Genomic DNA, 14,703 nt, shown 5'->3' on the forward strand with positions numbered 1-14,703 from the left:
TGAAAGAACAGCTCCATTATTATTATTATAAAAAAATGTATTATTATAATCAAAGTAAATATCTATATATATATGTATTTATATATTATTGTCAATAATTGCTGACCTGCTGTGCACCGACAAATACCAATAAACACAATAATACTACAAAAGTACAAACTTCCTTGGAAATTATTAGAAAAATTACAGACCTGTAAAATAAAATGTTGCCAAGTATTCTTTTGAATATGATCCTTATTAACACTTTCAACACAATAACTGTTAGTTAATATCAAAACACAATGCACAGAGAAAAAAAAAACCCACAGAGACCAATGTTACATGAAAATGTTTATACATTTTTTTCAAAAGGCTGTATCATAATATAAATGTATATGTAGAACCTTTCTTTGGAACAATAGAAAAGCTTAACACAAACTTAGTATCTATGTGATATCCTTCTACAATATCTACAATTACAAATAATCAGTGCTGAGTTCAAATCAAGAAAGATTAGGAAATTGTGCGAAAGCTGAATAATCAAGACTACGGAGTTACAAAAGTACAGAAAAAAAGGTATATTCTGATTTTAAAATAATACATTCATAAATAAGAAACACATTACACATTTATCCATGTCCTTTCTTGCGAAAAATCTTGAAATTCCTACACGTCAGAAAACTCTTTTCTGTTGGGCTTTTAAAACTACTCCAACAATGTGAAATTAAAGAATATTGTCAGCAATTAACTGCTAAAAAGTTAACATTTTGGAGACACATGGTTTTCACCAAAGATGATAAAACTGATGTTTACATTCAGGTATGTATTTTACCTGTACTGAATATCCAAATATGTAAGTGCAAACCGTAGACACACTCAAAGAAATATACTGTACATTTTGGGAAAATTTGCGTATTCACTTAGAGTTAGATGAGAAGATCAACACTCTTTACAATAAAGCTTCTCTAATCATCAATATTTTTATATTCACAATGAATCAAATTACTATCAACTCACTGTTTTGGTTTTATGTCACGCAGCTTTACTGTTTTGTTTCACTCTTACTGCTCACATACCATCAGTTTTGGGCTGCTTTCACCAAAAAAGCTCTAAAAACTAACTGTACGCTTCCTGCTCAGCACCAAACAGCTAGAGCATTTAGCAGCATTTAGCTAGCTAACTAGATAAGCCAAATACATTTAAAATCTTACTCTCTGTCTGCTGGATGTGTAAATAAGCTACTGTCTGCTAACTTGTTTACCATATCAACTTTATGAGTTGATAACATGTCTATGTTGTGTTACCGCTAGTTTAGCTTAGCATAAAGAAGCAGGGGGAAACAGCTAGCTATTCAAAAATATGCTCTAAAGCTAAACCAACAGTTAGTGGTTCTATACGGAGATACATGCTGTAACTATTTATTGGCAAATGACAGCCAGACGCAGTGACTTCCCAGAGTCCTGTCATCATGTGAGGTTGCCAGGCAACCAACGGATGCCCTAGTGAGCTTTAGAGCTGGTAGATCTATTTTTAACTTTGGACAGAGCCAGGCTAGCTGTTTCCTCCTACTTCCAGTCTTTATGCTAAGCTAAGCTAACTGCCTACTGGCTCTAGCTCCATACTTAGCGCACAAACATGATGAAGAAGACATGCTTTATTAATCCAAGCAGGGGAAACAGTGAAGAGTGAGAGTGGTATCAGTCGTCTCATCTTACTCTATGCAAAATGGCAAACGTGTTTTTTTCCTAAAATATCTTACTATTCCTTTAATGGTGACAATTTCGGTGAATATTAACTGGCCTGGTTCCTTGAAGACAAAAATAAAAGATGCATAATCGCATATTTAAGTGAATTTCTTGATGTAGCGAAGTTTCAGATAAGCGATGACAAGGAATACGAACGTCATAACAGTCAGAGCTACATGATTCTCCCACAGTCCCCAGGTGGTGTACTCTATTCCCAGGTAGTCCAGATACTGCTCTCCTGTACATCTGAAATAACACATTTCAGATTTCTTTGGTTCATAAATGTTTTTCAACTGGAATGATGTCTGTGATTCTAAAAAAGTCAACTTCTAACATTTGGCACTGTGGACTAGCTAGACTGGAAATGCCATCATTCGTCACAAAGTCAGTCATTTGTCAATAAAAACCAGTAAGACCAGTAAGACACAACCAGAACACACACAGTATGCAGGTCTACTCACGTCAGGCCGACTGTGCTCACACTGCAGTTTGTCACTGTAGCCGACAAGTTGGTGTTTCGGATCACGGCCTCATCACAGAACTTCAAACCAACAAACTCATTGATCTTCAAGGCCTGAACATAGATGGCATAGTCAAAGAATGCTGAGCAGATCAAAGTAAATATAGAAGATTAGACTCTAGACTAAGACTGCATGCTGAACTATGGCGATTAATGAAGAATATGGTCTGATTTTAAATAATAAACTATGTAAGGAGGTGTTCACAGTCCTCTGAGAGCGGACATTTTAACTGTACAACCAACTTGTGCTGCATGAGAGGGTTTGCGCCACATTATTTAGGCTTTAGGCAGCATTTAGGTACTCGTAGTTTGCAGACAGTGGTTCTGTTAGATGTATGTGTGTTGGCCACAACAATCCAACATCTATCTGGCACTAACATTAATTACTATGTTGGGGTTTGGTTTCAAACTGTATGTTTCAAATGTTGTAAATATATTGGGTAAATCATGTCTATGTGCTGACATAATTGTTGGCTCAATGTGTGCTTAATCAGATGATGTGTACACAGTGTTTATATTGGCCTTCTTCCCACATGGTGAGTATGCTGGTGAAGATGTGAACCATCAAAGCTGCATTAAATATTTTTTTTAGCAAAAATTCCTTTCTTTGAACTACAAACATATAGTTTTTACTATTACTTTGATTGCAGTTAATTCCGGTCAAAACCTTCCTTTTAATTGTAACTTACTGCGAGGCCGTAGCGAGGAATGCTGAAGTACTTCAGCCAAGACATCCAGTCCATGATGCTGGGTAGGTTCACCAGGAGACCTGAGAAAATCTAAAAACACAACAAAAACGGGAGCTCTTTTTCACAGCTTACATTTTGACATCACAGCAGGAAAATCTCAGGTGTGACTAATAACATTAGAGCGGATGTGCCGCTACGTCTCTCACCATCATGAAGACAAAGGTGATGGTCATAAGGATGTTGGCGAGAGCCACGACACTCTGGTCAGCTGAGATGGCCATGGTCATGGCTGTGGCCGTGTAGGCTACCAAAGTCACTGTCAGCGTGAAGACGAAAAAGGCTGCAGCTGTGGATTTGAGCCCTGAGTGGACACGGGCACACACTGTTATTAGAGAATAAATGCTGAGCTATCTGCATTTAAATACAGCATTTGATCTAGTGCTCAAAGATTGAAATCTCAAGTATTCCACAAATCACTCCATTTAAACAGCTGTCAGTCTTACCAATCAGAAAGTAGACAATACAGCTGAAGATAACCGAAGTGATGGTGCGCAGAGTGATGTCAGACAGGATCTTAGAGAGGAAGTAGACAGACACTCTGTAGTAGCCACTGATGTACTCATGCCTGTCACAAGAAAACCCAAGCAGAAATCAAATCCTAGCTTTACCCACACAAATCCAAATTGATGTTGAATTATCCACATAGATGTCATAGTGATGTCAGTCTCCTGCAAGACTTCCTGACAGAGTACATACACAAACAGTTTCCTCTCGATGATGAAGAGCTCAGCTGCTGACACAGTGCTGAAACACTGGTTGGTAGTGATGAAGAAGAGGGCACCCATCCTGCAAGAAGAACAGCGAAACAAAACCTGATCACTACGTCTCTCTTAGGCTTTTATTGCAATTTGTATCTATAAGCACTGGTTCCAGGAATTCTACAGAGAGACGTGGTGTGGTCCATATGTACAGACAGGGACTTAGAAGGTGACTTCACTATGGCCCTGCACCCAATTAAGCAGGGAGGGGTGAATAACTTGAAAAATGTAAGCTGCATAAAGTGGTGTCTGCCATACTGCCTATGCATTGACCATGAAAATAATGACATCAGGTCATTATATTTCACTGAACCATGCACAGAAAAAAAGGAGGGAGACCATTGAGATGTCTGATATGCTTCACTGGGCTTGGGAGTACCAGGTTGTGCACAATAAAACATGGTAAAAGGATTAGCCATGCAGGAACTGCTCTACATTTTACACTTCCTTATTAAAAGCAAGTGACTGCCGATTTGTTTTAGCAAGCAATAGCTTTAGATTGTGCATCACGAACATGCTGTTGAAGCTACAGAAGTCAGCCCAGTTGCCATGAATTATTTTTAATAAAAACAATTTTCCTGCAAGAGGAGGGTCTATACCAAAAGGTCACATTTTTTACTTTATGATGCTCGCTTCCTGACAGAGTGAATGTCAGAGTGTATTATATAATTTATTATTCTAGAATTCATGAGTCCAAGTCCTTCTCTTCTGCTAAAAACAAAAATAATGTCTAAAAAAAAATGTAATGCCTGAAAGAAGCCACATTTTAGTGTTTTGAGTCTTAAAAAATATTGAATTGTGTTCAAAATGATCTAAAAAACACAAACTACCAGAAATAATACAGAGGATATGACCTCAGTAAATATATTAGGATTGATGTTAGGTTAGGATGTTATGTTAAAAAAAGAGGATTTCTGAGGACATGTGCAGTGTGTATTTCAGCAGGCCTCTCACCTGTTCTGAACACCACTCTGATCGTCTTTCACTCCGAAGAAAATGGCTCCTACGATGAGGGCGAGGAAAATGTTGACTCCCAACTGTACAGACAAAAACATGAGAGAGTTTAATAGACACATTGACAACCATCTAAAAAGTCCTGTCCTTTTTGACAGAAAAGCCAGTGTTTCTAAGGGTCAGGGGTCAAGTGGACACCTTGCTCCTCCTCCACACCGGCCTATCTGAGAGAACAACCAGAACCTGTGGTGGGGGAGGATGATGGAAAAGAGTGAGAAAAGTGAAAGCAACACAAGTTTTAATCCTAACAATTTACAGATTATGACGGGACTAAGCGGTTCCCAGGGTGAAGGGATAAGCTAATAAGGTTGAGCCTTTTTCACCTCATTCCCCACAGCCCCTCATGTGAAAGGGGGGCAGTGGAGTGATAGGTCATGATGCCATCATGTGATGAGTCCCGGACCAGGGCCAAGGGGGCTTTGGCCAGATATGATATCAGTTCAGATCCTGGACCAAAGAGGCAAGAGTGGGGTCACAATAGTCATCAAAGCCGATTACGGGCGCCCACGCCACCTAGAGCCCCTCTTGGAGGATTATTTTGACTTATTTAGGGCCAATTAGCTGTTAATAATTCTTAAAGTGAGGAGACTTCTGACGCCATTTCGCCATGGGGTGACTAATGAGAGCATTATGTCTTGACCCCTCCAAAGTGCTGTCTGTGCATCCTGTTCATGATAATGCTGATCATGCTTTTCACTCTTTGGAGTGTTTAAACAAAATAACATTTGTGATAGTGGCACACAATCATGTTTAAACCTTTAACCTGAAAACTGAGACGTTAATTAAATATTTATCTGTCAGAGCTGTAGACTTGGAATTTGGACCTAAGTCGCACTAAAGTCTCAAAACGAGACTTACTTGCTTAACTTAGTTGAGACTTGATGGCAAAATACTGAGGAGACTTAACCTCAGATCAATAAACATAAAAAGAAAATGATGTGGTGTGCATAGTTTTTGCCTTTTGGAGCATGAATTATTAAAGTTGTAACGGGGAAGCTTTTGCTTAAACACTTGCAGTATGTAGCGGCTGCAGCCAGAACAAAGTCAGAATAGAAAACTGGACTTTCACTTTAAAATGAATTATTCGATACATAAACGAGTAGCTTAAAAGTAACAGTTCGAAATTTTTGGAAATGCACTTATTCGCTTTTTGGTGAATTAGATGGGAAGATCAAAACCACTCTTATGTCTGAATGGTTGATATGAAGCTACAGCCAGCAGCCGGTTAACATAGTTTAGCATAAAGACTGGAAACTTGGAAACAGCTAGCTTGGATCTGTTAAAAGGTAAAAAAAAAAAAAAAAAACCTGCCTACAAATGTTGGAAAATGCAAGTTGAAACTAATCCACAACAATTCCACAAGTAGGAAAAGTGAAGAGGAATTTATTAAAGAGGCACTCTGTATATTTATTTCATGTTATTTGTATGTAATGTGACAACACATGGCTTTGAGTTTATGACTTGTCATATTTTTTACCATAAGATGATGTATTTTTGTGTTTTAAGTGAGTAATGTGGATGTATACTGTACCTGGGCCACAGATGTTTGTGGGTTCAGCATGAGGTTCTGAAAGGTTCTCTTAAGAACCCAGCGTAGCTGGTGGAAGAAGGAGCTGTTGTAGGTGATGGTGCGGGATTTTGAACATGAGATACATTTCTTATCCTGGACGATGCGGTCCAGCTCAGCTCTTGTGTCGCTGGAGTAGCTGCTGTTCCTGTATTCCTCTACCAGGCGCTCCTCGATGCTCCGCCTGGAGTCGCTGAGCTCTGCAAAGTCCATATCTTTGCATAGGAGACATAGAAGGATTAGGTATTTGAAATACTCTTTTACAATAGACACCAATAATCCCATAAAGCAAAAAAAACATAATGGTGTGGACTTTTAACTTGGAATGGAAGAATAATTACCATATACTATACTTTTACTACATAATGTACATTGCACAAACTATATCTCCAGAACTTTTTGCACAATCATCAACAAATCATCAACATCTTTGCACATCCTGCACTAAACCACACATCCTGGACTATTTACCTGTACATTGCACAAACTTTATCTCCTGAATTTGTTGCACATTCATCAACATCTTTGCTTTCTTAACAATTATTGTCATATTGCACATTTGTTTATTTATATTACCGTTTTTTTTACATTTATTTCCTTTTAATAATGTTGATGGTTATGTATGCACCATCCACCAAGGCACATTCCTTGTAATTGTTACTTACTTGGCAATACATAATTTTCTGATTCTGATAAATTTGTCATTTTCTTGACAAGAGAGCCCGATGAACATCCACTTGCAGAGAATGTTAAAATGAATACCAAGAGGTTTGAAGTTGGTACGTTTTTTTGTGGCACAGCAATCCCTTTCTTTATGTGTTAAAAGCCTATTTGACCAGCACCTGACTGAATTATACAATGGCTTCCTTGTTATATTCAACTTTTTTTAATTATTGTTATTTCTTTTTTACCTTTATTTATTCAGAGAAGGTTCGCTGAGAGGAAGCCTCTCTTTTGCAGGAATGCCCTGATCACATTCACACAATTCCACATTCATACCTGGAAGCTGCCCAGTACAACCCCAGTCTGATCTGCTGGCCACTGAGCAGCTCCACTGCCCCACTTTGAACTGTAATATTTATTGTTCTATTTAGTCTGTTTTATTTTTACTCTTTCAATATCTAATCTATGTGTCCTTATATTTCCTTATGCTTCTTTTATATCAGCTCTAAATGCCTTTTATGTAAATTACCTTGTTGAAAGGTGCTATACAAATGAACTAGTAAATAAAGGCTGTTCTAAATCTATAAACACAAAAATTAAAACAGACAGTTCAGTCTAGGTACATTAGAAAAGCTTCAAGTAAATATGAGGGGGTAAAACACCTATATGTTATATGTTAACTTGAATTTGTACAAAAGAAATGCGTCTACATGTTTACAAATCCTTCCTATTATGAAGACAGACATTTGTTGCTTAAGACATCATCTTGACAGTGGCATTCATGGAGGGATTTATAAATGGCGTTACCTTCAGAGCAAGGCACTTTGGTCATGGTTGTGGCGGTGGAGTCTCCATTGATAACATCCAGAAAGAAGTCAGCTGGGTTGTTGTGGGGCTCACAGGGATAGCCTGGAACACAGATCAGAATGATCCATGTTTAATATCAATACAAGTCCAATGTTTTATGAAGACTATTTTATGTTCTGATTTATTTATTGCCATGTAAGTATTAAAGCTACACAACCACCTAGATTTATTTCCAGGTGACATTAAAAACATCAGGAACAATATAAAGATGGTATCTTGTGGTGATAATAAGTTTCCACGTACTCACCAATGTTGGCGAAGTAGTCCAAAGCGTTTGGCGCTGGTCCGTGGTACACCATTTTACCACCAACCAGCAGAGTCAGAGTGTCAAACAGTCTGTAGATGGAGTATCGTGGTTGATGGATGGACATAATTATGGTTCTTCCATGGCCGGCCATTCTGAAAAGACACATAGTAAAGATATATTTTAATAGTGAATACAAAAAAAGATGCCTTCTAATTGCAAAAACTAATTTTTACTTTGCATTTTCATTTTTTAATGAAATTCAAGATTTACAGCTAAAACAAAAAACTCTTCCAATGCCTACTTTTTACTTCTTTGTTTCATTATATTCAATTAATAGTTACAAATTAGCATATTCTATGTTTCCATATACAGTTTTAAATCTTTAAACCTTTTTTTTTTTTTTTTTAAACTGTATCAATTATTTAAGGCAAGACAAGGCAAGGCAGCTTTATTTATATAGCACATTTCAGCAACAGGGCAATTCAAAGTGCTTTACATAAAACATGAAAGAGCATTCAGAAAACAATTAAAAACAATTTAAAAACATTCAAAGTCAAGAATAAAATTTACAGTGCAGTTTAAGCACTGTTAGTTAGGCACTGCTATGCACTGTTAGGCACTGTTCTAGGTACTATTAAGCCCTGTTAGGCAATATTAGGTACTGTTAGGTAAAACATTAAAACAGTTAAACTTTTAAAAGCAGATAAAATAGGTTATTTAAAGAAAGGCAAGATCAAAAAGATAGGCTTTAATGATATTTAAACACTGTAAAAGTCTAAAATAATTAGTAATTGTGGCACACTCCACACTGTAGGTCTGTGACATTATCTTTTATAAATTTGTGGGAATAATCAACAATTTGTCCTTGATTAAACAGGCACATTCATTACATTGTTTGATCAATACACCAATAGGCTAATGTGTATTTCAACGTAATTACATTTAATATCAAGTGCTGCAATTTGGAAATGGTTTAAGTCCAAAGAGGCAGCTCTTTGTTTAATAAAATGATAAATGATAAATTAAATTAAAATAAATGTATTACAGTAGATACTAAATGCAATCTTAATCAAATGTGTTTTTAGTGTTAAATAACATTTTAATGGATACAGGTGTGGTTTTGGGGAATGGACAGAGCTGGAGTATCAACTCTGAACATAACACATTATAAAGTCAGAGGAATGGCAGAGGAGCTTTTTTATTACCTTTTCAGCAACAGCAGGACAGAGTTAGCAGTGCTGGCGTCCAGTCCCGTGGTCGGTTCATCCAGAAAGAGAACGGAAGGATCAATAATCAGCTCCATGCCGATGTTTGTCCTCTTCCTCTCTCCTCCGGAGATTCCCCGGGTCAGTTGTGTGCCCACCTGAGGGAAACACCCACACCAGTCCGTCCTGACTCTTACCTGATGTCTTGAGGGTTAGATAAGTAATTGGGACATGTGTGTATATTTACCTTGGAGTCTGCCACCTTGGTGAGACCCAGTTCATTAATGAGGTGATTGACCCGAGCCTCTTTCTCACTTTGAGGCACTGAGCTGGGCAGCCGCAGTGCTGCAGAAAAACGCAGATTCTCCCTCACAGTCAGGGTGCCCATGACTACGTCTTCCTATGAGGGGAGACAAGAGCTTGAGGTCAAAGGTCAGAGCCAGAGAAGATCATTTGTTTTGTAGTCTACATTGCCACAGACCTGTAATGCATGTTGACCTAGCGGAGTTTAGAAACTAGCTATATTTTTTATATTAACAAGGGCTCAATCACCCAACTCTGCAGTTCTCCTCAGATTTACGGAGCTTTTTAGTGTCTTTCGGCACATGTTTTGGGTTTTACAGCCCAGAACTTTACTGTTTGGATTCACTCTCACAGCTCTCATCAGCGTAGTTTCCAGGCAGCTGTCTTCAGTGAAAAAGCTCTGATAAACAGAGTGTACACTACCTGTTCAGCACCAAACACCAGACAGACAAAGTTAGCAGACAAGCTGGTGAACATAGTGGAACATTCAGCAGCGGAAGAGCCAAATATTTGTCGCACAAGTGGCCAAAAAAAATCAGTACATGCAGGTTTAAGTAATTAAAAGGATTCAAATGCACCTGAACCACATAGCCAGAGAGGCACTTGAAGTTTGGAGGCTGTGGTGCTTTGTCAATGAGTACTTCTCCTGAGAGACCTGAAGGATCCTTTCTTGCAGCCAGAATATCCAAGAATCTTTTGAACAAAAACAAAACATAAACAATACTCAATAAATGTGTCTACAACAAATGCAGGTGACTATTTGGAATTTTTTTTTTCTTGGAGATCAGTGTAATACTCACGAAGATTTTCCACTTCCAGTCGGTCCGAGAATAGCATTGAGGCCAGGTTTCATAATCCCACTGCAAGACAATAACACAGAACTCTCTGTTAACAATTCAACATAGATTAGTTAATTTAAAGGCAAAGATTGGGTTACTTTTAAATGGTTTGCATTCATAATCTAAGATTTGCACTTCACTGTTTCAGTTTTACAATACAATTGTGAGGAGTGAGAAAAAAAAAGGACAGTGGATTAATGTCATTTTTGGACATGTAATTAAACACTTTTTCCATATAACACTTTTTCTAAATACATTTTCTCTCATCCTAAATATAATAATGTTCATGAAAGGCTTTTGCAGGTGTTACAGATCTTATAAATATTTCTTGAAAGCTGCACACAAAAAACAAATCTGTACTGAAAAAAGCAAATCCTTTGACTTCAGAGAGAAAAGTTACACAAAAGCACCAGAAAGAGTCAGTCGTTTACAACGGAATTAAAAGACTTGAATAAAAGCCTGGCAGTGGATTTAATTCGTTTCCCTGGCAGACTGCTCTTTGGTGCATTAGAGAGATTATATGCAAGAAACCATGCTTAATATCATATAATTAACACTGAGACAGGAAAAGGCCCAAAAACTTGTGTGAAATGATACATTCTTCCATGGGAAATGTCAGCTGCATTTAATACCATCAGAAAGAAACCAATGTAAGAGTCTATTCACTATTGTTCTGCTTTGGACAAGGATACAATGAGCCATACTGGATTCACTGTAACACGGTCTTCAAAATCAAGACCTGTATATTTTTATATTTAGCCAAAAATGATCAATTAAGCTATGTGTTTTCGAAAGTTAAAAATATTTGTTGGTCTTGTTTGCTAAGAAAATGCTTGTGCTTAATCTGAAGCAGTGTTGAGTGCGTGTAAATTAGAATAGTTAAGCAGCAATCTGTAAAACCATATCAACAACAATACATACTGAACTCTGTGAGTAAATGATTAGAGAAAACAACAATGGATCTCTATGTAAATGTAGGTCTTGTTTTTCTGAAACAGTCGCAGCATTTCTGTGTGAGTGATGAGAAAAGAGAAAGACAAGCATGTAAAGAGACAGATACAACTGACAAAGACAAACAAATAAAGAGGGTGTAATTGTTCAAACTGACTTGAGGTCGGCCAGTATTTCATTGGGACTGGTTTTCCTTTTGCAGAAAAAGCCGCTCTTCAGCTGCACTTTGTACTCGATGTTGTGGAAGCTGACGGTGGAGCCACACGGCTGCTTGTTGTGGTCCTCGGCTGGGGCCGTCCCGTTGGTGCTGATATCTTCTATCATTGCAATGTTGATGTGATTGGCTCTCTCCATCATCCTGTCTAATGACAGTTATCAATCTTCTACTGATTTGTTACCTACTGATGTGGTGCAAAACAATATAGACAAAATGTATTTCAGGTTTTCATGCACAGCAAACATCATATACTGTGTGTATGGGTACTGTTTATGACATTTAATATTGACCAAAAGATGGATGGGTTAAAGTATCACCTCAGCAAAAAAAAAAATCCTGGGGGAAACCCTGTATCTACAACATGTGGTTTACAATTTTAAACCAGCTATTGCACACGCACCACTGGTTTTGGCACAAACCCAAATAGGTAAATAATGCAATTAATTATTACCAATGTTTCAACATCCAATTAGTTTTCCCATGGGATTTTTTAAAGGGTATTAATATGTTGTGCGAGTGTAAAATGTGTACATGTTCATAGACATGTCTCCTTAAAGGGAGTAAGGTTCAAAATATGTTTATCTATTTTTGGTAACACTTTAAAGGGAAATATACTTATTCTACTGAAGACATCCATCACTCAGTGTTTACTATGGTATGTTTATCGCTGCTCCTCAGCAGCGCGCGCACACACAAAATCTGGGGTTCAGTATCTTGCCCAAGGACACTTCAACATGTAGACTGCAGGGGCCAGGGAATCGAACAGGGATCTGATTAGTGGACCACTGCTCTACCTCCTGAGCCACAGCCGCCTTCATTTCAAACAACTGCATCTCTAAATTAATAACACTGATCGAAGCAGGGGTGTTGCATCTCCTAAACGTATGCCTGTATAATATTCCTTTCATTTAATTGTTTTAAAGATGCTGTGAAGTGAAATTCAAATGAAATAACATATCTATTTAAAGTACAGCCTATTTAACAACCCTATCAAAATGTTGTCATTAACATCAGAAAAAGACCGTCTAGCATCTTTAAATGTTATATCCTTAGAGGAGATGGGATATTTCTGCCAAAGTAATTCAGCTCCCAATTATTTAATGAATTAAAGACTATGGAGAAGGACAGACCAGTAAAGAAAAAGCTGCCCATCAGCACCAAACAGTGTGATTAGAAAACAAACGGAGCTATTTTAACCAGAAATAAAATACAGTATGTCTGTGTCCAGGATATAGTTTACAAAATAGAACCAATTTGTATATTTCTGTGAGGAATTCTATGATTTGAGGTTGTAAGTGTAAACAGACTTACAAATAGACTTTGTAGATCTCACATGGCTTCATAAATAAAAACATACACAAAAGAAAAGTTTTGATGAATGATAAATGAGTTCTCATACAACTATGCAGAATATGTAATACTCAGAAGACAAGGTATCAATTCCTTTGAACAATGCTGTGGCCTTGTAATTTTATTTTCCCTATTATAGGGGAACATGGCATAGTTGTAAATTTATAAATGTAGGGCCTCGGTGTCAGTATGTTAGATCCTTAGATAAGATTTTGTGGCATATGTGGCCTTATATAACCATGTTTTTTGTGTAAAGAATGGCCACTGATGTTGTATTTGAAAGACAAAATTAAGAACGTATAGTACATTCATGGCTGTTTTCTTTGCTTCAAGCACAGTTTTTGTTTTTACAGTGAAAAGGAGTACAAGTAGCATACCGTAACTGTAAGGCTACTAGTATTTTTTTCTAACCAAACCAGACAAACACTAACCAATAAAACCCACACACAGGACCCATGACTTCATGATTTCTAAAGCCTGGCTACAGCACGGATTCTCACACTGCTTGCTTTTAATATACATTGTTGTGGATTTGAAGCAGTAAAAGGGCTTTAAACATGAAATTGTACATTTTTAGGAACTATTTCCTCTTGATCAATCCCCAGTTACCAATTCTTGCAAAACCGAAAATTTAAATTAATAAATCAATCATTGCAGAAATCCTCTGAAAATGATCACCACCCTGATATTGTTGCAAAGTAATGAAAAGTTTTGTTGCAGTGACTTACCCTGCTGGGAGACTGCGAGAGGGCTGCTGGTACGGAGATCCTGCTGCACACTGACAGAGCAGAGAGACTGCAGGCTGACTAACATCAGCTCATGACAGCAGGGACAGGTGTCTCACCATCCAGCCACACTCTCAGCTCACATCCCACAAGCTGCAAGGCGGTTTAACCCTTTATTCACCACTCAAAAAGACATCAAGGATTTAATGGGAAACCTTTCCTCACATCATGAAATGTGCTACAGTGGTGCAATTTATCACAGTGAACATCAAGCTTGCATTACTTTTGAGTTACATTATCATTGCACGGTAGAGCAGAGCAGACTTTTTAATACGTTTGAACATAAACCAATATTAACGCACTGCGATGGAATACACAAGTTGTTTCAGACATTTGCTTATTTACTTTCAAACTGTAGTCTCTACTAATGCATGGAAATCAATAACTGCCTGGATGGAAAAACACAAAAACTCTCAAACACAGCACAATGGCGTGCAAAAAATGTTAGCTGTCATGTAAGCTCCTGTATATCTTTATTTTGTAGTTAAAGGGCTATGCAAAACCACAGGTATAGTCCTTAAATAAAAATGTGAGGTAATTCTTTTATTAATGGCTGCTATACAATATGGTCTCTATCCTTCAGATTAATAGCCTACTGTTGATGATACTTTAAGTAAAATTTGCTGATACTTACCAAGTGCATGAGATATACTTGTGTTTACTTGAGTGTTTTTAAAGTATAGTACTGCTACATTTACTTAAGTAAAGGATCTGAATATTTCTTCCACCACTGGATATTGGTGTCGTCCTCAAAAATCCAGCGTCTGGCAGGCTCCATTAACGGCTATAAAAGTGACAACCATCAAATCAAACATTTCATGTATATTCCTTGATAAAATGGACAAGAAGATGAATAGGTTTGACTATACAGCAAATGTTAGTCATTTACATTCTGGTTTTAGGACTGTGACATTGTACAGTAAAATGTTTAAATGGTTAGTAAA

At 37.4% G+C, this 14,703-nt stretch overlaps 1 protein-coding gene across 2 annotated transcripts; it reads right to left on the bottom strand.

The window, feature by feature from the left end:
- Positions 1 to 357: 357 nt before the first annotated feature.
- On the bottom strand, positions 358 to 13,795 carry abcg2d (ATP-binding cassette, sub-family G (WHITE), member 2d). Of its 2 annotated transcripts, none has more exons than XM_039810507.1 (16): positions 13,703 to 13,795; positions 11,565 to 11,769; positions 10,418 to 10,477; positions 10,196 to 10,310; positions 9,562 to 9,714; positions 9,315 to 9,472; positions 8,110 to 8,261; positions 7,803 to 7,904; positions 6,297 to 6,547; positions 4,706 to 4,788; positions 3,690 to 3,779; positions 3,437 to 3,558; positions 3,140 to 3,294; positions 2,934 to 3,023; positions 2,186 to 2,298; positions 358 to 1,970 (listed from the first exon to the last, which is right to left on the bottom strand). In XM_039810507.1, the coding sequence occupies exons 1-16, from the start codon at positions 13,785 to 13,787 to the stop codon at positions 1,823 to 1,825; spliced, it is 2,082 nt and encodes a 693-aa protein (XP_039666441.1). In that variant the 5' UTR covers positions 13,788 to 13,795; the 3' UTR covers positions 358 to 1,822. The 2 variants fall into 2 exon arrangements, with proteins under 2 accessions (XP_039666441.1, XP_039666528.1); XM_039810594.1 differs by having other exon boundaries at positions 11,565 to 11,765; positions 13,703 to 13,758.
- Positions 13,796 to 14,703: the final 908 nt, after the last annotated feature.

The sequence above is a fragment of the Perca fluviatilis genome, chromosome 1 (genome assembly GCF_010015445.1).
Source record: "Perca fluviatilis chromosome 1, GENO_Pfluv_1.0, whole genome shotgun sequence".
In the NCBI taxonomy this organism is placed as follows: Eukaryota; Metazoa; Chordata; class Actinopteri; order Perciformes; family Percidae; genus Perca; species Perca fluviatilis.